The sequence below is a fragment of the Lineus longissimus genome, chromosome 2, assembly GCF_910592395.1.
Source record: "Lineus longissimus chromosome 2, tnLinLong1.2, whole genome shotgun sequence".
Taxonomy (NCBI): domain Eukaryota; kingdom Metazoa; phylum Nemertea; class Pilidiophora; order Heteronemertea; family Lineidae; genus Lineus; species Lineus longissimus.
Window position 1 is genome coordinate 3,405,849 of NC_088309.1, and position 24,082 is coordinate 3,429,930.

The window sequence follows — 24,082 nt, forward strand, 5'->3', positions numbered from 1 at the left end:
GGATTTAGTGCTATATAAGTCTCATGATTATTATTATCATGATTATTTACATGACATGGGAGCCCCGAGGTGGTTGATCCTCATGTCCAAACAAGAGCAATTTCAAAATAAGACACTACAGTGTAGCGATATCACCTCAGTGACCTTGAATACGTCCTTCAAAATCCATTATCCACTTCTATAAGCATATTTTGAATATCATTTTCTTGGAGATGACCAGTATTGTTGCAATTTTGATCTGGCCATTTTGTCATGATATAGCCATCATAAACATCACTGGCTTATTTTGCCATGCTATTAAAGGGTACTTATCATTATCGTTTATGGTTGTAATTATGTGGGAAAAGTATGGAAACCATACAGTGTACTCAGGGTGAACTGAAATCCTATTATCAATGCAACTTTGTGTATGTGCGACTTTGTGTATGTACTTAGTGTTACATTGGGATGGAGAGTAAAGCATTAACTCTCTTGTGACATTAGCCAGTTGATGGTACAGCAGCTACTATCTATGCACATTGTATCACTCTGTATATTCTATGTAGATTAATTATGCTATTATTTGATACTATTGATGGTGTGCGGATGTTCTGTAAGTCTATTTTCAAATACAATGTTAGTGTCATTGTTTCACCTGTCCTCAGAATTTCCGATGCCAGCAAGTGGACTGAATTGACCAATTGGTGTGACCCTAATGAACCTTTCTGTCTTGTGATCTGCTCTCTTCTTGCATGATGTCACTGTGTGGACATGCTGGTGCAATTGAGGATACTGGTACATTCATACAACAATTTTTCATTGGTTGTGGATGAGTGAATCAACAAAGACCAGTTCTTGTTAATTCTTTCTAATATTATACTGCCGCTGTCACTCCCCCTGGTGAAATCCCATAATTAGGGTTTTGTTACATCTTGTTACTGAATAATTTCAACCTAGAAAGAAACTTGGCTTATCCATGCTTCACCTCTTCAAATCAATCCATTTCATTAGCAATGTCATGTTTAAAAGGGCAGCAAATCACTTGTTCGACAAAAGTAACGTTAGTGTGACCTTTCGATGTATTGCTTGAGTGAAGAAAGTGCTGCAGTTAGTGTAAGACGCAATAAGAGCTGCAGATCTGTCAACCATAAGACCTAGGGAAAGTACCCCAACTGGTTGCCATGGCAATGTGGTGTCATATCAGTATTGAGGCAGCCTAGCATGGCTATTTTAACTGTGGTCCATTGAAGATGTATGCGTGTGTGCATGGTATGTATCAAGCTAAAGGATGGTGTTTAGTTTAAAATGAAAGAAGACAGTTTCCTGGGAATCCTCGTTGGTTCTGATTGTGTCAGTTCATCCTTGTCCTAGAACCTTTATATGAAGATGCTTGGTCGGGATTGAGTTCCTTCCAAAATGCTGTGTCCACGGAATTAAGCGGGGTGCCTGCATGAAGTGAGCCTGTGTAACAGATGTGGTTCAGCTGGCTTAGCATGGACACTGGTATTATTTTAGTGTGACTTTGGATTGTATGCATGGTGTCTTTAGAGAGAATTCACAGTATTATGCAGTATTGGTGTGAAATCTGATGGCCAAAGATAGACTTGCTTGGCTGAATGCCTTTGTCTCAAACAGGACACTTGGAACATATCTTGCGAACATAAACCCACGCTTGTGGTTTGAATTCCAGAATTTGCCTCACAGTTGAGTCACCCTGTCAACACGACTTGTATTTTGACACCTTTTGAGTTTGTTTATCATTGGACTTAAGTAAATCTTGACTAATCGCTCAAGGTGTAGAAGGAAACAAAGCAACTTCATCATGTAATCAAGGATATTAGTATTGGGACAACACCCTTCATAATCATGTGATTGTATCTTAAAATCATGAATATTATAGTGGAACCTCCTTTAGCGGACACTTCTGGCAAGTCTACTGTGGTCCGTTATGTTACGAGTATATTTCAAATTTAAATGAGCACCATGCGGAGGGTTGGAATTTGGAATGAATAGTCTCGCATGTCACCACAATGAACAAATAGAACATAAAATTTTTTTTCTGAGGTGTGATCTTCTGTGAATAGGTTGTCTCACAGAGTGATATTTCAAGTGGATCTTGTGATCTGTAAACCTGCAATTCCATCATTAGCTAAGATCTCGGGTCTAATACAGAATGACTTGCTGCCATCTTTTGGCTGGTGCACTGAAGCTGTCTCACTGCCCTCTGACCTTGGCCTGTCATCGCTTGATTTCTGAATTCTCTCTCCTAGTACCACTACCACCTGGACGCAGCTATTTGCTGAAACTTAGTAGGACCAGTGAACTTGGAGGGTTAACTACGTAGAATATCTGCTTCATGCTTTCAACAATCAGTGCATGCCTCCACCTGGTGGGTGCACAGGGTCAATTTCCAAAATTGCATTTCTTTCTTCTGGGCTTAATTTTCTTCATATCTACCTGAATTCTGCGTTTAACTGAGGCTGCTAAGAATACAGTTAGTGTTTCTTCTCAGATGTACGCATGCAACCTAACCGCTTCCCTCTTTCTTGTACATGAGATAAAACGATTCAAAAGAATTTGTGATATCACTATTGTCCAGACGATGCCATTGTGATGTGTTTTGTCCATGTTCTTGCCTAAATTGAGTTGGGATGTCTCTCTGAGTGAGAACATTATTTGAGACAAATGGATTCCCTCACACCCTTGCAGAACTGCCTAATTTCATGACGGGGTGAGAAATTGTGGGCATGAGAAAATACGGAAAAAGTTGCTGCTTGATCTTCATGTAATATGATGATGAAGATAATTTCTTTACTTTATTTGCTGAAGAAGTTCAATCTGGGTGTTAGAATGATTGATTTTCCTCTGCCTGAACTTCATTAGAGCCAAGTGGGTTTGATATGGAACAGGTGATACAGCTTGTTGGGAGATTTCATCTTGTTTCTGATCAGCTCTGAGGCTGTAGGTGGAGAGATGCTGTTAACCTTGGGTCAGGATGTCCATCAGCTAGTACTCATGTATAGTTCAGAAAAATCATGTTGGACCTTACTCTACCTTGGCGCTAACACATAGGAACAACCACTCCAGAGTTCCAAGGGATTTGTGCCAGCAGCAGGAGAGATTATGGGTGACTACGGTTATCCTGCCAGATTTAGGCCCTACATGATGGCATCTGAGCCCAACGAAACCGGGAAAAGAGATTGTTGAGCTAATCTAACTGTCGAGATATTACAATATCAGATGTGTTGGCAATTGCACATGCAGTGTCAATATCCTTCGCGAATTATGTAAGGTTGATTCAATCAGCATATGAGGCCTGAACAATCCCTGAGCCCTTGAAACTTGGAAGTTATTCATAAAGCCGACTCATCAAGCCCTGTGTGGCAAAACTTCCCCCACAAAATGTGCATAAATTGGTATTCTCAATTATGGTTCATTATAGAATCATACATAACCGCTTGTGCAAGACTTGACACATTACCAAGCTGTCTGTATTTTTTACTGCCTGAACAAATTGACTTTTCGCATTTGAAAAATATGTTGTATGTTCAACTGACCATTGATAGGCTTGGTTTTCGGTGTAGTTACGTTTTTGGAAGGCGTTTTTTGTCAATCCTTGCAATTTCTTGAGTTAAGAGTAAGGACTCCCTCCCTGCATGACCATGCAGACCACCCACTTCCCCATTATGATATCGCAGAATTGCCGCCATAAAGCTATAGGCAATATCATTGGCAAAGCTTGGTGTAAGGGTCAGGCGTACACCAGGCGCAACAGAAGTTCTGGTGCTTCTCAGGCCAATCTTTTGAATATTAAGTTGATAACTGTCTCGAACAAGGATAGACAGGAAATAAAAAAAGCTGTATGTCACCCACCACACACCTCGACTGCGACTGTGTAAGCAGATACTGGATTGAGTTGTATTGTTTATCGACACCTCCCCCCTCATTCTCAGACAATGGTCTCTTGTCATCATTGTCACTCAAAACTGGTCCAACATTAAAAATTCAAATATCATCATATCCCATTTGAACTACTGATACTAAGTTGCCTGCAGGCCTACTATTGGTGTAATAAGTACCTGCAGGAAATTTTGAGTCAAATAAAAAAGCTGTTTGGAAAAAAGTGTTGGAGCTAGCTGCATTTAGCTCAGTACTGCATGATTGACAATGACAGAGTATTCAGACATCAAACTGGCCTAGAGCAGCTTTGTACCGGAGGTTCAGTACAGCCTACACCGTGTATTGCTCGGGCGTGTTACTTCTAGTGCTATAATCTGTGATAAAAAGCACAAAATTGTTATGCTTCGCTCAAGGGTTACATCAAATTTGGAATGTTTTAAAATGATATTGATATGATATGCCCTTACATGGCGCCTTATACATATGTTACTCCATTTGCTGTCAAGGCTATTAGATCTTGTTGTCAACCATCCTGGTGGTCAAGACAGTTGTTAACTTGGAAGTGCTTCATTTGTGAACAGAATTGCCCTGTTAACTCTCAGATCGGATTTGAATTTTCTGGGCGTGAAACCCATATCTGAAAGTCCAACTGGTTTGCTCTAATTTATATGTCTACAATATGCATGTGGGCATGTGCCTCTGTGGTGGTGATATGGGGTAACTCTGCATAATGCTGACACTATGGGCTATTTAGTCTGGCTCTTGCATAATGAAATGGCAGTCAATTGGGCTGTTTTGATCCCACATGATGGTCATATTGCAGTCCAAAATGTTATTTAGAATATGTGACCCGCTCCAGCAAAACCAGTCGCATGTCGCACATAAGATGAGCCTAGATGACACCAGAAGATAATAGATGAAATTGATGTTGTCAGATTTCACAAACGGCAGACAATAGTGAAATGAACAAACAGTCCGTCTCAACCTGCCAATCTCTCAGCGATATGCGACTGGTTTTGCTGGAACGGGTCACATATACCAACTTGTTTTGTGGTAATGTTCTAAACACTGGCCCACAATGCCCCTAATGATTTTTGGACAACTACGCATGAATTTGTTATCTGCATGGTCGAGTTACAGGGGAGGGTGTTGACCTGAGGTTCATGCCAGCAGTACGAGTGCATCCTGTTTTTAGTTGAAATATAGCATTCTGACACAATGACACTTCCTCCTGTACTATGTCAGTCAAACAAACCTTTGATCCCTTGTGATGTCACAGAAGATTACTTTATTGGCTTGGCATACACTGGCATTTTTGGCCTTGATGATCATTTGCCACTCATGGATGACTTCAAATTGTCACCACATGATTCATGAGGCCATTAAGCATGTTATAGGTCTTATATATAGGTTGTTAAGTAGAACCTCTCTATTAAGGACACGCACAGGACTGACAAGTGCTGCCCTGCAGAGGTTCCAGAGTCTTTTTGTCATGCTCCAAACGGAGTATATCCCACTCCCAGTACATTTAGATATAGATTTTACTGACATATTTGTATTGTCCCAAGATTTATTACCCAGTTGTCTATTATTCCACCACAAATAGTCAAACAGCTTGACCTTTGCCCTATATGCTCACTGGTAAAGTTACAAAACCAAGGCTTTACCTATTGCTTAGCTTTCTGAACAGGGCCTAGGAATATATCATTATATCATTCATATATATAGTTTCATTTATAAAAAGGAGCTGGTCCTTTCTAGTCTGCTAAACAGGCTCATTTATTGTCATGCCCGGGTGAGGTCAGCTTTGTTACATGTAGTCCTCGTAATTCGGGTTCAACCCCACATATGATGATGACACACAGATTCCATGCAGCATTTCTTGTGTTCCCATGGTTTTGCAACACCATAGCCTGGTTTTGAAAGGCAACCCAATCTTTGGTTGTTCGCACATTGTAACAGCTCCTGTGGTCCCTGCGCTGGATTCCATGGCAACCAGTGTATGTATATTTGACTTCTCGTTGGGCTACATTGAGAATCTTGATAGATTTGTCTTCGAGCATGCCATAGACAATTGAACTGCTGAGGATTTGGCTGAGGATTATGCAAAATAGCCTATCAATCTATTCCAAGTCCATTCAAATGGAAATCAGTGAAAAATGTGCTATACATGTTGAAACTGAACAACCCATGCAAATCTAGAAAGTACAAGCAATTCAGGTTCCCTTTCAAACACAGTTCGGTGACATAAACTTCTGAAATAAGGATACAGGGTAGCCTTTTCTTCTTCTTCTGGATGATGAGAAATTCTTTATTTCTTTACCAGCTGTGATGACAACTGCATCCTCTATACGCAAAACATTATTTACTCTTAGTGCTCCACATGCCAGTTGGCTTAATTAGCGAGAGATAGGTCCACTGGGGTGAAACTTTGTAGATAAGGTAAACACAAAGGTGTGGCCTTTGCCTCAACACCAAGACAAAAAATGTTAACTGAACTAATCTACACCCGAAAAAAGTCGTGCACAAGTCTTACCAAGACATTAAATTTCTTCAGGTTAATCAGCAGCTATCATTTCAGTGATATCAAGTATACTTGGCAAAGTTCTTTCATTATCATTGCATAGTTCTGACCAGTCTATTCAGGTCTCTAACCTGCTGTAAACTAGCCGAGACTGCTTTGGTATGGTTCTTCTGTACAGCTGATGTTGCAGGCAATTATGAATAAAGATATTTCATTATAATCCTCATATGTAAGTGACTTATGTGCATTGACATGCCAATTAGTAATATCGTGGTCTATGCAATGACTCAGTCAGTGTGATGTACTATATCACAAGCCTGTTGCACTGCAATTGATTAACTATAGCCTACACATCATCTACGATTACAGTCTAGATCTTGATATAGACATTGATCATATATTGATCATTCATGGTTGTGTGATCAATATTGAATTGGCCATGCCGGTCGTTTGTTCATCCATTGTTTTTGAACATAAGTGAAGCGAAAGTGCAAGTCTGGTTTGCGGCTAGAATAAGCACCTTCCTTGAAATAATTCATAACCATGGTGTTGATTGAAATAATTTGATATAAATCATTCAGGGTTCTGTGGCTGGCTTTCCTGTATAATACAATAGTCATACTTAATATTGGTGTATGCAAATGCTCCTTTAAAAAATGACTTCAGGGAAATATTATGTGCTCGATCTTCTTGTTAAATGGCTCGGCTTGGACACTGGTCAGTCCTCTGTTATTTGCCATATCAACTCTTGCCATTATAATTGAATTGAGAAGTTGCACAATCTGTTTTTAAGTTGCCATGGTTTCTTTAAACTCTGAATAGAGATACACACTTTCCATTTAGATTCCCTTTGTTGAACCATATTTTCTTGAAAGAAGTCAGCATGCAAATTCTGTCTAACTTTTTTGCTGAGGAACATTTGTATTTGAACAGATTACGTCGGTTTCTATTCACCGATATCAGTTCTACAGACTTTTAAAACAGACTGTCAGAGATAATGGCAAGCTGCAGATCAAAATTAACAATCATAGACATGGTTTACTGAATGCATCCTTGCTTTCTCCAAATAATTGATACAAAATATGTGTGAAAAAGATGTTAATGTATATTCCCCGCGGTATAAACTAATGTGGTTTCAAATGGTGAACCAGGTGTATTTAACCCATCAAAGGCTTACAGAATGTTCATGAAAAAAACTATGTTAAACCGTTTACAAAAATTGTGTGTCGGTGATGGATTGACACAATCATATTGAGTGAAAAATCATTTTATTTTGCTAGTTCCTGCCATGTCTACCTTTACCTGGTATCATGTTTCTGCTAAAAGCTTCAAACAATTTGTTTCCTTGGCGTTAAGGCATCATGTTCAAACTTCACAGGATTTTAGGTTCACCCACTCAGTTTGAGTTAGTCAGCTGGAGCACCACGGGCTTTTGCTCAATTAATCAACCAGGGTGCTTGCATGTTGGTTGTTCAAAACAAATCTTGTCACTTACTACTTAGCGTTATCTTCTCTAGTTCAGCCCTCGGACAGAAATTTATCAAGCCCTACATCTCTTTTAAATCTCTTGGATAGCTTGCTGAAGCCTTGAGCAGATAACATACAAGAAGTCTTGCCGCGAGTCCATTCTTGCCTTGATAGCCTGGTCCTTCCATGGATGTCGGCATGATATTTGAAGCATCCTTGTATAGTCTCCTTCTCTAAAACCAGTCAAAATTTCATCTCATATGCCAGATATGGAGAGGATGCTCTGTCATCGAGCAGTTCAGTATCTTTCTTTCGAGCCCTCTGGGTCTTTGGGAATAGGTTGGGCTCCATCCAAGGTTGCCCAAGGAGTCCCACACCTTTCATGATGAACAATTAAAGACTATCCAGGTCAGTTCCAGATGAAATGGTTTTCAGTTCTAGTGAATGGTCACCATGATTCATCTCACTTTTGTGTCTCCCTGTGTTGCCATGACAATACATTTTCTAGCTCAGAAAATGGGTCATCCAAGACTGGCAAGCTGCTATATCAAGAAGACCCAGAATCTTCTTTACTAACCTTACTTACCGCTGGGCTATTGACAAAGCAGATGGTAGGATCACTATTGTGATCCTGACTGCCAGCTGCACATTGATGTCTGATGCATTCATCAATCTTACATTGCGCTGAAACTTAGGGCGCTCGAACTTGGGGCGTGTACATCACCAGTTCATGTGAATTACAATAGGTTTGTTAGTCTGAAAAGATGTGCACTATTGAATATGAGATGGTGTGTATAGTCAGTTGACTTTTGGTGTGATTTATGGCTGATAAAAGGGGCGATGAACTTTCACAAAGTGTGAAAAAACTCTTTTTCAATCAGGCTATCTCTGGTTGCAAACTTTCAAATGCTATGACGAACCTATGCTTTAGGCCTTAAAATAAGAAAATGGTACAAAGGAAAAAGAATGCTCTTTCCAACCAATATTATGTTATGAAGTTTGGGTAAGATGAGTTCACCATCAATTTCAAACTTTTTCATCGAAAAAACCAAAAGGATCATTTTTGCCACAATAAAAACTGCTTTCCCTTTCTCTCTGCACAATTTCCTAGTTTCCTGATTCCATTTACAAATCAGAATATCAATATCTCCTGATTTGGTAATGAATAAAAAGGAAGTTGCATCATCGACACATCTGCTTCCTTGTCCAATGTGTCAATGTCATCAACAACATCCGCTGTTATAACAGTCTATTGGTTCAAAGTCAACGGATATCATGACTCACCAACAATATACGAAGTTGTTGCTGATACTTTGATTTATGTTTAGTTATTGAGTCATGAAATGGTTGCTATTTTCAAAAGTGATTACTGCAGAACAGATTGAATTTATGAAAAGCCTTCCATAGCAAGGGGAGCTGGAAACAGTAGTGTTAACAGAATGACCATTGTGATCCATGTGTGATGTGCAGACCATAATTCTCAAATTCGGGGGAGGGGAGGGGGCAGAACACCATGTTTTTCAACCACTATTGGCTTCAAACCTCCTGCAAAAATGCTTACATGAATATCTGATGTCTTCTCTCCATGAAACACTTCATCTCCTTGTGTGATAATTTGAGGCAATTGAAGACTCTTGAACTTGATACTCTATCACTTATATCATTAGTTATATCGTTTTTCCTATCGGGCTAAATAACCACAACTCTTTCAATCTCTTGATCCTGGTTGGTGTTCAGGATGGTTCAAAGGAGCTCATCATTTAAATCTTCTAGCACAGAAACTGTCGTAAAAATAGGGAATTTGATTTTCAAGTACTATATACTATTTGTCAGTCACCAGTGCTCGTACTGTGGTTTCAAGGTTGAATGCTCAATTTCATATTGTAATGGAGACCTTCTCTCCAATTTTGATAGACCTCAGTCTCATATGAAATTATAGCAACCTAGATATGGTGGGAATAATCGTTGGCTTGTCCTCTCCATTCTGTAATGAAATGGATAGTTCACAATATCATTTTAATAGTTGGCCAGTATCTCTTGGATTCCTGTCACTGTTTGAGCCACACAGGAAATATTACATATATGCATTGAAAAATGGGGCCATGTTGCAATTGTTCGGTTTAATAGGTGGCAAAGTATGTCATGTGGAGGTCATGTGACCTTTGTTTGATTAACGATATGTTTGACTTTGTATGGCCGCACAGTCTGTCTACACATTGTACTTGACCTTCGCTAATCCTTTATGTTTTGAGAGGTGGTCTTCTTGTGTACGAAAAAATGAGATTGCCAAGATCTATGTCTGGGAGGCCCTATGGGTCAGCAGGCTAGGGTTAAGCAACCCTCATTGTGAAATGCAGGATTTTGGATGTAAAAGGTGTGTGAATCTGACGTGTACCATCCCTCCTCTGCGAGACAACTTTAGGTGTGCCACATGTTGCAAGATATAGACTATAGATAATTCCTCGATGCATGGAGTCTCTGATCCAGATAGACAAGCTTGCTGATCAGATTCTCACTTGGCCATACTTCTGGCTACCAAATCACGATTGATCTTTGATCAAAGGAGTTAGAAATCACTTTGACCATTACGTGGGTTGTTGAATAAGTTATTGAGGAGGTTGCTCTCTTTGGGTAGTGTCCACTTTCTCTTTGCCAGTAACTATGCATGAGAGTGGACTGGGAGTCTTTGATCAAATAGCTGAAAGAATGCATTAGTAATGGTGTCCCCGAGGGTGCTCGCCTTAGAAATGTGTTATGTTTATCAATAGCACTGTTGACCATTCTCATGGCGATGTTTCTTCAGAACACAAATGCCATTAGAATAAACCTGCATGATAAAATGAGTGAGAAGCAGCCATTTGGAGTCTTAAAATTTCTCATGAAATAGAAGATTGTCACCGAGTGATGCACTTGTACATGATGTACATGTTCTGCACGCATTGTGAACAAGTGGTTCTAATCCCTGGCTTATGGAAGACCGGTGGATTATCCCCCCTAGGGCGAGCAATTAATTAGCCTCCTATATCTGTTGATGATGACCTAATCGATAATGCACTCAGTCTATTTCAGTTGCCCTCTGTCATATTTCTATCAGCTTATAGCAAGTGGAAAAGATTGTTAGTTGTCTGATGATGATCATTAGGAAAATTTTGCCTCAAATTCATGGAAAGCACAAAAATTGATCTGCGCCATGTCTGTTGCAGGTCAGAGAGCCAACTGCACGCAATAGACAGCATATGTTATATTCCTGTCAAAATTCTGAAAATACTTTTTACCGGTATATTTAAAGAATCTTTGAAAGGATTGAAAATTGATATCTTTCTATATCACGGTTTACTAGGTAAGTATGAGTATCTAGTCTGAGTGTCACCATGTTCATGTCAAGCTGTCACCAGCTGGTGCAAGAATAACGGGATGGTTTGTAAACACTTAGATAACTTCAAAATTGGAGCAGGAAAACTCAATACTTGAATGGGTTTGCAGTTTTTGTTGGCTGATCAGGAATGACAAGGTCATAGGCTTGAACCTGCTCTGTGCGGTGTCCTGTACCACATGATTGTAGAGTTTTGAAGTAGGCCTATATCCGAATCTATGTGTTGATTGACATGAGACCCAGCGTGCAACAAATGGTTGTTGGAATAGACTTGTGGTAAGATGTAATTCAACGCATCACACCAAGCATGTATATAACCAGATTTCAAAAGTTTATGAAAAATATAATGAATGTTTCATCAGATCATGGCGAACTGCACATTTTACATAATTACAATAGTGTAAAATCGAAACACAGCTTGCTTTTAAAACTTCGGTATTTGTATACAAGGTCCTTTCAAAATTTGTCCAAGTTTGTTCTACTGATTACATCTAGATTATATATATAAGCATTTCATTCATGAAAAAGTTATCCATTGTATACAGGGTAACATTTTGTATAATCTGTTTTAAAAACTTGACATACCAAAAGAGCTAATGCTTTTTCTGAGCTGTTGGTAACCCAATTATACATTGTAGTGGGCAAGGCTCTAGATTGTTGAACCAAGTAAAGTAGTATGGTATAGAACAAAGCATTATTTTTGCTATGTACTGATATCAGCCTTGCAGTATTCAGGTAAAAAAAATGTGGCATGCTTTAGGGCAGTATTTGATGTGATGGAAAGCAGGCGCCAGCCATTATCCTAGAAGTCACTCCATAAATAATTCTCCATGTCGTGGTTCATGATCAAACTATGCTGGAATGATTATAAAAAGACCCAAATCTGATAAATTATTGAAACTGAACTATTTCCTGTTGTTAGGAGTGGTGTTATAAATGTCAAGTATTCTTGCCTTGTTGAAAAATACAACCCGACTTTCAGTGCATTTGGCAGATGATGATTTGCTTAACAGTAAACACATCCGTGAATGGATGCTAATTTGGTTGGAGAGTGGAAGTTAATTTGGTTTTACAATAAATGTGCTGATGGTGAGGACGGAAAAGCCACTGTAGCATACTGTCAAACTGTAGATGATATCATCATCATTGCAATGTTCTCACGTCTGTCTGTGGCATATGCTTGGTGGTCTTGGTGTAGGTTCTTGATCAGTGAACCTTGATTGATTGATTTGGAGACCATTGATTTGGTTGAGCTCTAATAATAAGCTGGAAATAATCAACTGAGCATTGCATTGTTGCCCTTATTCATGACTGATTTAGCAATGAATCAAATTTCATGGGAAAATAAAGTGTTCTTTTAAGTTGACAGAGTTGAGAACAGTGGTCAATGAAGATAATGTGTAACCATGTGGTTCATGCACACAAGCTGACAAGAGCTTTGAACTTCATGTTGACCAATGGGCAAAACAAATCTTTCTTTGAGGTATCCTTCTCTCAAGCAATTAGCAAATAGCCCCATTGTTGCAACAAGTCCTTTCGTCATTGTGAAAGATGACAATTTGCAAAAATGTTGTTTGTGACAAACTCTGATGACTCAGCTGGTCAAGTTGATAGGTCAATCTTGTGTATTTTCACCTCTTTACCTTTTGTTAAGGGCTATTTTGTTAGGGAGTGGGTGTCCTGAAGTGCAGTCCAGTGAATACCTGAAAGAATCCTCAACAAAGCATTGACCATTGTTGATCTGATGGCAGGTTCCTGCAGTTACACATTACGAACAGCTATAAAGCAAGGCGATGATTTACATTACTGGTGTATCAGGGCATAAGATTTCAACTCATATTCTCCTCATTCATGTGGTTGTCATGGCAGTTGCAACTTTTGTATTAAGAAGTACTCTTGTCCTAAAAGCAACCTGAATGGTAAATCAGTAAAAGGTTCACGTTGGCGATAATAACATTGAAGTTAAATTTGTCAATTGGTCTAATTGCACATCACAGGTTATTACAATTGTGATAAATAGCAATTTATGATGTTAAAAGTCGTCCCATCCATTCTAATAACTTGATAACCTGGGTGTATGGTTTTATTCTTTGGTAAAAAACACAGTCATCCTACAGTGACTTCACAAAAAAACTCCCTGGGTGTTGGTAAATGAATGAAGACTTGTGTCGGTTCTCATGCATCATTTGCCATTGCAGTTCCATGCTTGGTACTTGGGTGTCCTGGTTAGCAGGCCTTCACCTTGGTAAAGAAGATACTCAGAAACAATTTCTCATTCCTGCGAAAAAAGCAATGAGTTATGACTGAAGGGTGTTTTGTCTCCAGGTTGATACCTTCAACGGAAAACATTTCATGCATCGTTACCATTTCTATTGCTCACTGTCTGACTGAAAACCATTAGATTTCCCCTGTGAAGTCAGAAGGGTTCTGTTGCAAGAATGAAGGTTATGACTAACAAACGTGACTAATATGAGTTCATGGCTGCATTGCTAATGGTAATGGGAGTCTGACTCCACATTATGGCACTTCGATGCTCTCATCGCATGCTCATCTGCCCTGCCTGGATGGGTTTTTTGCATTGGACTATTCGCTATGTCGTGCTTATGTCTCTGTGGTGCTACGGAATTTGACTTGTTCTTTGTATGACCATGATACCCTCTGTTTTTGCATCTCCTTCAATTGGTCCCAAGCTTTGCATGATTCATGCATGTGACCATACCAATCAATTTAAACATTGCCCATTCATGGATTTCCCTCACTATATTATTCCTATATTTGAAATATTGATTAGGGGTGGAAACATTACTTAAGTGATATTTAATCAGCTGTAATGCTATTACCTACGTGATATTAGACTTCTTTTTATGGAAAACCTCTGTGGAAATTGTGTAACAATGTGGCATGAATTAATTTTATATAACGATTCGCACAAACCTTTTTGTTCTGTCTGGGATAGAAAAAGCTCATAATGTCAGTACCTATGTAGGTCTGTCATCATCGCACCTTGCACCAGAGGAGTATTGCAGCCATGACTGCGAGTCCTGATGAAAACTGGTGTGACGTAAACCTGCGGTCACCACCCAGTAACAGAGCTAGCCTGTTTGATAGATTTCTGACACTATCCTTGGGCCACCAAATCAATACAATCTCCTGTGGGTATCCTTTGATGACCTTGACTGTCCCCCAGTCGATGTGTCTGCTGAGATGATTATTTGTTGGTCGTCAACACGATGAGGAGCCCTTTTAGGCTCAATGACTGGAAGCCTAGTGTAGTTGTATCTTTGTGCAGGATGGTTATCCTTGTTTAGGTTCATGTTGAAGATTGTTTTGAGATTGTTCTCTAAATTTTTTTACTTGAGATCATAGCTCACCTCGGAAGGACAAGTAGGAGTCTTAAAGTTCTTACCCCCTCAGGGTTGTCTGTCGGGAATATTTCTTAAAAGGTCTGCATTGCCATTTTGGCTTACATATCTCCCCAGACATTGGTATGTCTTTTCCGCTTAACTTACATGAATTACTCCTTAGCATGTTAGGACTAATGTCCAGGCATTCATAAGTTGGCATTCCCGAACAATGCTAAAGGCCCTAGTCAATAGGCTAAACCTATTATCAAGTAATAAACTCATGACACAATATATTTTGCCGCCAGCTAGATTGTGTATAGTGTCTGGGGATTTCTTTGGTTTAAAACTGTATGTGCATTCATGCACATGTTCCTGTGTGGTCAACATGTTGTCTTGCATTGGCACGGTCATGTGTCCTGAACCTTTTGGGGTCTTATCACCTTTTCCCCAATGACTTTGCCCAAGGATGGGCTGTTATCAATGGAGGTCAGAGGCATTTTTAATTGTCAAGTGTGGCAAAATGCTTGTGATCCAATAAGCCTCTGGTCACAAATGCTACCCTACATTATAGATCCACCCATGTCTATGAGTTTGCTAGTTATAGTCAAATTGGTTTTGCACATCATCCATATAATCATGATCATGTTTACGAGCACTTGAGGATTATATGTACATTATATGTAGATGAGCATGTGTGGTTATTGAGCGAAGAACTCAACTCCCATCATGGAGTGCTCTTCACTAATATAAGTGCACTTCTAATGAAAATTTGTGTTTGTACACATGGAAGTGCCACTTGCTTACTGCATCAAGAGGTATCCTGTTTGTAATATTTTGTCATTTTGTTAGTCAGGTACCCTTATAAAGAGGTTAGGATCTCATTGTATTTAGTATGGCCACTTCAGTTCAGACAAAATTCATCTGAAATTTTATATCAAAGCTTAACAGTACTTTTATGAATATTTGTGAATGAGTATATTTCAGTCAGCCAGCTCTAGACAAGACTTGTGTAGTGTAACATCTTTTGACAAATGCATATATTTATGAAATATTGACTCTCTAAATGGAGTAATTTATCTAAACCTTGATAATGTATACTGCTTCATCATTATGCACATTTAGATTGTGTTTCTATACCATGGTCCATCGATGCATTACCACAAAGCTCTATTAAGAACTGCCCCGATGTCATTCCTATTATTCTGCATATTACCAAATGATGATGGATAATCAAATTATGTAGAATTGAACATGTTTCGAGTGGCCTCTCTCTTTGCTGCTCATGCTTCAACAGTTCATTAGTCCAAGTGACTATCTGTAGTGGAAGCTGACTGACAACCACTGCTGAGTATCTGTGCATGGTACTGTCTCCAGTCTGACTTCTGATTTCATTGATTTTCCATTTGCAATGTTAGCCATGCCTGGGGATATCATTGGCAGGTGATGGGGAGTGAAATGATACATTAAGAGTGAGATGGTTTATAAATGGTCAGATTGGAATCCTTTGCGTGTAATCATGTTAATGAACGTTTAGGCAGATTGGGTTCTGTGGTAAACAGTTTTTTGGTATAAAATGGGCCTTCAATTGAAGACTGTTAACAGCTTTTGCAATCAATCACATGGTACTTAATATTTATGAGCAGCAACAGAATGATCAAATCGTAATGGAATAAATTGGCTCAAGGCTTTAGTTAGAGCATCAGTGTTTGACAGAGTCTGTCAAATTCGGGGTAAAATTCAGCTGATCACTAAATTTCACATATTGTACCTAAAGGGCTGGTCATCATAAATGCACATCCTTGTAAACCAGTGTCTTTCACATCCATGACGGATACTCCTTGCCTTCAGTATTACATCAGGTGATGAGCTACTGACTCAAAATGGCTTGATGCTCAAGATGCCAGCCTAAAGCAACAGACTCATGAGTCTTTGCGCCAGGCAATCGATTCCTGATCTGTTGGTAACTTTATGTATTATTGGCGAGCATCAATCAAAAATGGAATGGAGATGTTGCAGAATACAGCCTAATTCCATTTCACAGCGGAATCCCAGCAAATGACTAAGACAGAGATCTTCATCAGCTGCCATCCATCAGGCACTGTGCCGCTGCAAGCTCGCTCAATCAGTTGTAACGAAATGCTACTCGTCAGTATTGGGTTATGCTGAGTAACCAGTCTTATTGGAGGAGATTAAAACATATCAAAGCGATTGAAAGGTTGGGTGTTATGGAATGGAGTTAAGGTGATATGGATCATGAATGTGATTTCATTAAAAAAGGAACACGCCAACTACTCAGCAATTCCACTCTTCTTTTCACTCAGTGGCATTCCTTAATAGCATTCCTGTCACGATGCTTGGTGCAGAGCACAGAATCAGCTAGCAGTTATGTTGATTTCTCTTTGTTTCTCCTCTGTCATAATTAATCATCGTCACATTAGTGTCTCCTAAGTAATCGCCCAAATTAAGAATACAGCTTTTTTGTGCAGCATCTGCTTGTCATTGGTCACTCTGCTGAATGGAAGCTGCCATGAAATGCTAACTGTCCCTGTAATGGCCTTGCGGTGATTCATTTTATAGCCTATTTATTGCTACGTGGTGATGTGGGCCGGGCCAGCTGATCAGTAGATCAATGCGGATTCCTGTTAACCCCTTGATTTTGTTGAGGAGCTGATACCACACATCTTGACACAAAAGGCTCTGAACACATATAATTTGATCCTGCCTGTAGGTTGGAAACTTTTTACTTGATGGGGTAAGATGATGTCACACTCTATCCCAACAGCTTATTTGGATTCTCAACTTGATATATAGAAACAGAATAACCAGGACAACTATGTCTACCTTGTCAACAAGTAACCAGGTTTTCTACCCTCAATGTCATGAGGTCAAGTGTAGGTGAAGTCACTGGTAAGATATTTTGGTTACATTTGACATGGTGTCTGTCAGTATACTGAACACCTTGTGAGGATTCTCACACTTTTTGAAGAAGTTCGTTGAGAGTTCAAACGCAAGTCTGTACTATATCAGCCCTTTCCCTTGTATTTTAGTCAGTTGGCAATTGATCGTCAAGTTTCATGGTCTTGGTCAAGTCAATGGTTTGGACGACTGTCCAACGAAATGTTAGGTGTCAGAAGGTCATACCAGGAATTGTCACACTCGGAAATGCTTGGGCAATACCAATTGGTCAGATAAACTTGATAGAATATGTGTCACTATTTCCCGTGATGCCTCTTGACCCTTTATTGTACATCTTTGATAATTTGACATGTATCACTGAATATGTTTAGGCCTACATGTATGTGAGGAGTGTGGTGTACTGAATGTGACCCATGATAGCTCAACCTGTCTTTTGATATTTGCTGCTGAAATGTCTCACAACTTGACGTCAGCATTGCGAGTTGGAAGCACTCTTATAGGCCAACTCAGGATGGGTTCCGATGATGTGTGTAGTTGCTAATTGTATTGTGATGTGAGTGAGGTCACATTACCCTTGCCAATTGATTATAGAATGTCCTTTGAACTGCCAGCTGGTTCAGGCATAAATCAGTTGAACTGTGCATGGCATATGGAGAACTAATAGGCTGGTACACTGCAAATGTCCATTGCAGATCAGTTGACAATATCATGATATTGCTGTTATGGTATTTTGTTGAATATCAATATTCTGGCAATTTTCTGTGTATGTAATTATTCCATTGTCCTTGGAATATGAATCAGGTCCCAGGGCAGCAACTGCAACAGTCCAGCCAAACAGCAGATGAATCATTCTAACTGGCATCTTGATGTTTTGGTCCTTGACTTGGCTTCCTCATGACCAGTCAAGGAAGAAGCATTTATGATCCTGGGGTGTCATTCCTAGGGCAGCTGGGAATCCCTTTGAAAGGTGTTTTCTCCCCATGATACGAAAATAACCTTCAAACTTTACCTTGATCTTCAAAACCACATGTGCTGATTAATGGCTTCTTCCAACTCACTGTTATATGATTGTATACATTTTACAGTGTACAGTCTCCACATTTTTCTTGTTCGAGGAAAATTTGACACCAGAGTTTCTCAGTTTGAGATAGATGCGCCAGTTGTTTGTGGATGAGTCAGAGAAGGAAACCTAATGAACTGGTTTATTTATTTTCTGGCCTTGCAGTGTCGATTTACTCCTGAAACCACAAGTTCAAAGTCTGGAATGTCTGATCTTTCCATGGCAACACTTAAGAGTCGCACAGTCAACATATGAATATCATATATAATGTATATCGGAGATGCAAAAATTAAAGTTTGGATTCTAATTTGAACTTACTTACTGTAATGATTTCGAAATCAGGTTAATAACTGATGGAATGTGCAAAATATTGCGTAAACAAGTACAAAGTATGTTCAGAATCGGAATACAATCTCCAAAATATGCATTCCATTAACCCTGTCAACACATGGATGATCTATAAAAATTAGTGTAAGGCAATTACTTTATGATCTGTCATCATCTTCATATTGTTCCAATATTTATGGCATTAACCCTTTCAATTCATCAATTAATGGAATTGTAGCTTCTAGTACAATGGAACATACCGGTAGCAAGTTGATAGATGTTGAGACGGTAGGCCTACAGACAGCACAACCACAGATAAGAGCTTATTCCTTGAAGGGCATCTTCTGGAAGGATATGGAATAACAACATAGCCTTTTTGGCTCCTCTAGGGATCCCACAGTTTTGTCAATTTAGAGAGGTTTCGCCGAGTTCTGTTTGAATGGGGGAATGCATGCTTTAAATGATACACCCCTTTGCCTTTGATGTGGGCCTACTTGCCATCTTCTCCTGCTCAAAGCTTTTCACCTGTACTGATTTTGTGGTATCTCCTCGTGCCTACCAATGCTCAGTTATAGAGCTAGTTAGAGTATCCCATTAGCAATATCAATTACCAGCGGTCATACCACATCATCTTCTGATTGTTGTTACTCCAAACAGAACAAGCCAATGATGAGAGATACATTTCACTAACTGTTGTTTGACATAACTGCCCCATGTTATTGTCTCTCTTTGATGCTGCTGCTATACAAAATGTTATCACTTACTCTCAATTGACCCTTTGTTTTCATACGAATTAGCAGCATTGTTGCAGCTCTCTGGAAATGTGAAAAAGAAGCAGTGCAGTTCTGAAATTTCAGTTTATTTCAGCATGGAACCCGTTTGAAAAACAGCCATCTGCTTACACCCCTATACTTGTGGCATATCAAATATTGGTAAATTCAGGTCAATTTTACCAAGAATCGGTCATTTCTGTTTCTGGATAAACATTCTGACGTATCTGGAGCCAGGGGTCAATATTTGCTAAGTCTGCTCTTCACTTCAGTACAATCAAGTGTATAACTGACAGTAACCTCCGAATAACACATCTCGGCATTTATATTGGGAGAAAAAGTGCCTAATTTGGCGGAAGTAATTTCCTCACCAGTTCTGTAACTTTGTCTGATTTGCAGATTTTCTGCATGGATCTCCAACCCGTGATAGGTTATTTTTATCTCTGGCTATTTTCACTGAATACTTGACTATTTTAAGCTGGAAGATGAGACGTCTGTACAGGAGCCACCTGCTACAGCCATTCATGTCAAAGTTAACCATTTGTAAGAGAACAACGTCAGGGAATTCACCATTGACAGCTGGCATGGGGATCTATTGTCTCCTTGATCACTGTCAAAGGTTGTGTTCCTGAGATTTTTTGCTGTCAAGAAGTGCAATTGTCTGGCTTTGTTGAGTAACTGACAGATAGATGTGCTTATATACCCATAAGTAAAGATGTCCCTCTGTCTCCCTTGTGATTTTGGTGTAGCTGGTCATTCTTGGACTAATTTCACTGCATCCTGAACTTTGATGCATGAACTCCTTGATGCTACCCTTGTTTGGCAACTTCTCCGGCTCATTTGCTGTTGACATAAGCGGTTTCCCCTGCCCAAAAGTGGCCTCACTTCACCATTCTTGTGTTTCATGAATCACCATCAGCATTTTACTCATAAGGCAGTTGGTTTCACCCCAAGAAGACTGCTCTAGGAAATACAGAGGTTAATTGGCTCTACTCAAAGTGAAAGCCGATTAGATGAACTGAAAGAAATGTCCTTGGGGACATCTTTGGATAATCCCTTTACCTGAACTGAGTCAGGTCATGACACTTCAGGTAGAGATTGTCTCACATCCTGGGCTAATCCGTCCTTGGAATGGCTAGTGGAAATATTAAGTTGTGCATTGATTAGGGTTGTGGTTAACCCTCCCTGGCTACTTGATGATTTTGAAAAGCCAGTCATAATTATGTTTTTTTCCGGTGGCGAATATAAACCTGGTTTGTAAGGATTATACCAGAGAACAAGTGAATACACTGAGGTTTTGTTTCATCTATTGACAACCGAGGGCAATAAGGGCTGTGGAGGTATTTTTGGCTTGATTCTTAGAAATAAGAATTGTTTCATATTGTAGGTGCAGGTTTACAGGTAACTGCATTACATCAAGTTGTAACAATGCTGTTAAGCAAGTTATGCCTAGGTAACACTTAACAATAGGATACAACTTAGCATAAACAAGGAAAAACGAGACGATATATATTCGAGAGTAACCTAAAGGTATGACAATGCTCATTTCCTGCACTCTAAACAATGTAACTGTCTAATACATACCTGTGTTTTTTTTGCTTGTGGCATTTTCTGCATATATATATGTCTGTGCCATGGTCTCTGTTCTTTTGACGGGTCTTCTGGCTCTGATCAATTGGCACTGCATGATTACTCATACGAAAATCAAATTTCTCATGATCCCTATATTAATAATGGCCACATCATTTTATTGGTTTATGGTATTGTAAAAATGAAAAATGTATCCTCTAGCTCTGACCTTGAGTATCCGACCTTTATTCCTATCAACTTTCTCATGATTACAACATCCATGTAAATCCGCTTTACATCCATTAATGCTGGTTGGAAATATGTTATTGATTTTATTACCAGGCATACATACATGAATTGAAATTATATGACATTTTTTATGGTTCATACTTTAATATAGATGGTGGTATAATTCTCAGGATGTAGACCCTAAATGAATGTTATAGAAGTTCACTGTCACTGAGCGCCGATAATGGTAGTGCCTCACTACAGTTTTATGAAGCATAAAATACACGTGCAATGTTTATGATGGGGCGCCATCAGAAAGATTAATGCTATGAAGTGTTCTGTGCCAAAGATAATGGGGCCAATAAATTTTCCAAAAATATATCAAATTGTGAAGTATGTTCTAAAAAGTTAGTCATGAATGTTGACCTGTAAATGTGTAAAACTAGAATTATGCACCATCAGTGTAGCATGTTGGGCATTGAAGATTCATCTGACCAGTACACTGTGTGCTCTTGAATAGAAAGCATCTCGAGTGACTGTCCCTATAACAAGTACATCATCAGGCTCCAAGCATGAACGAGGAGGATTCTGTGGAAATTGTTGCTAAGCAACCTTCTACAGATGATGAGGCCCATTAACCCTCCAACATCATGGAAAAATAAATGTGTGAAAAGATCACAGTAATTAAGTGTGACTAATGATGACTTTTAGTCGCTGGAGACATTAAAAAATGTGTTGATAAGGTAAACTCAAATTTATGGCCTTTGAATTGATGATCGATCTGGTGTCTTGTCTTCTTGTCTGTCTCCAAGGTATCCATTAATCTGGCTTGAAATATTTTAGCCTTGGGGGGGGGGGGGGGTCACAGTGGTTAAATATCAATTCTAAAAGTTTGCTTTATAATCAAAATTATAATTTTTCCTCTCTTGATGTCATAATGTTAAGAGATTGACGTATATCTTCTTCAATGATCAGCTGGGTGTTGAGTGACCCTGGACAACAAAGATACAGTGTAATCAAAAGAAGAAATAATCATCTGATTATAATAGTCTAGACATAGTGAAATAAACACAGATAATTGCCCACAAAACTGTTTGGTACAAAGTATCAAATGTTGTGAGATTTGATAACCTTTCAATGAATTTATGATAAAAGGCAGGAGTGGCAGTTTCTGCTTGTGATAAACAACAAGGACACTACAAAACTCTCTACTTAAGGCCTGGGGTATGAGGAGTCGTTGACCATAAAAAACTCTCCGTTGGCTGCTTAAAGTTGCTGTCATGATCCTTGCCTTGGGCAGGGAGAACCCAGCTCTGTTCAGCAGCCTTGAAGTTGCTGCCTTGCCCGTCCTGGCTGTGCCCATCGAGAACTCAATCAGTTCGTCCTCACATGAGCGATAGCCATATAACTAGCCTGTCCAGGGTCCAATTTACTCATCCCCGAGGAGGATGGTAGGCACGTTCCCACTGCAGCCAGTGCATGTGTATCTTGTCCATTGTGTGAATAATTCTCAGGATCTAGGAGACAATGAATCAGTGTATCCATTGTTAATGCTGTCTCATTTCTAGTAGGGGTCCTCGCAATCGATACAGGGGCAGTGAGTCTGAGCAGATGGTGAAATTATTGATTGAAATTTTCTTAGGATGCATTTTCTCATCAGTAATAATCGTCATATAGCAATTATCAATTTGTTACCATATCAGTCCAATATAAATTGGTCGGAAATGGTTTGCATAGGCCCCAAACAAGCATATACATACACTGAGAGTATAAAATGTTGTTCCTTTCCCTTTTAGTAGTACTCAGTCATTAGAATCAAGATCTCTTAAAGTTATAGTCTACTGATTAGTGACTCCATTGGAAAATAATATGCAATAATCTCAAGAATGTTTCTGTTCACTGAAAAGATTTTTCATGGTCAGCAGTGAATTGGTTTGGTGTTTGAAGAAATTATCAAAAATCATGCATGGTGTAAGTTAGCATACTTTTAATGCTACCTCGCATCACTACTAGATAACTGGTTATGGCCTAAAGTGTTAGTATATCATCAGTTGTTCTGACAGTGTTTTCTCCAGGTATGGTGTTGTTTTAGGCTACCCGGTACCTTTATTTTCTCATGAACTTTCATCTTTCCAGGTCTCCAAAGAATCAAATTTTATTTTCTGCCTGTGTTGCTGGTTCTTAATCAGATGTGAACTACATGTATCAGCGGTCAATTTTGTAATTTTTTCTTATTTCCATGTTTTGCAGGTATATGTGTGTCCCACGCAGAGACCACAGCAAAACTTACCGATGCAACGCCAAAAGAAGGCGAGCAGGTTACGCTCATATGCGTAACTTCTCCGGCTGGAAGTCGATATGCTGGGTTTTCGCACACAAAAGCATTCACAGAGACTGGACCGACCATTTTGCTGGGAGCTATGTTGGACCTTAAGAAAAATGTACCAATTATTGCTGAAGATCGTTACTCTATAGTTGCAAAAGTTGAAGGAGTACCAGAAGCTGAGCATTACAATCTTACCATCAAAAGTAAGTGATTGAGCCAACCACATCGTGGATTTGGCAGGAGCCTCTTGGTATTTATCACTCTTAAACTGGTGCCATCTTTGTTTGTGTGCACACGTC

At 39.3% G+C, this 24,082-nt stretch overlaps 1 protein-coding gene across 2 annotated transcripts in view; it reads left to right on the forward strand.

The window, feature by feature from the left end:
- LOC135502010 (uncharacterized) overlaps nt 1-24,082 on the forward strand; it is a 36,439-nt gene that overhangs the window by 3,148 nt on the left and 9,209 nt on the right. For both annotated transcript variants that reach the window (XM_064794449.1, XM_064794457.1), the window contains exon 2: nt 23,708-23,986. In XM_064794449.1, coding sequence (XP_064650519.1) covers nt 23,708-23,986 — 279 coding nt within the window. The remainder of the gene's footprint in view (nt 1-23,707; nt 23,987-24,082) is intronic.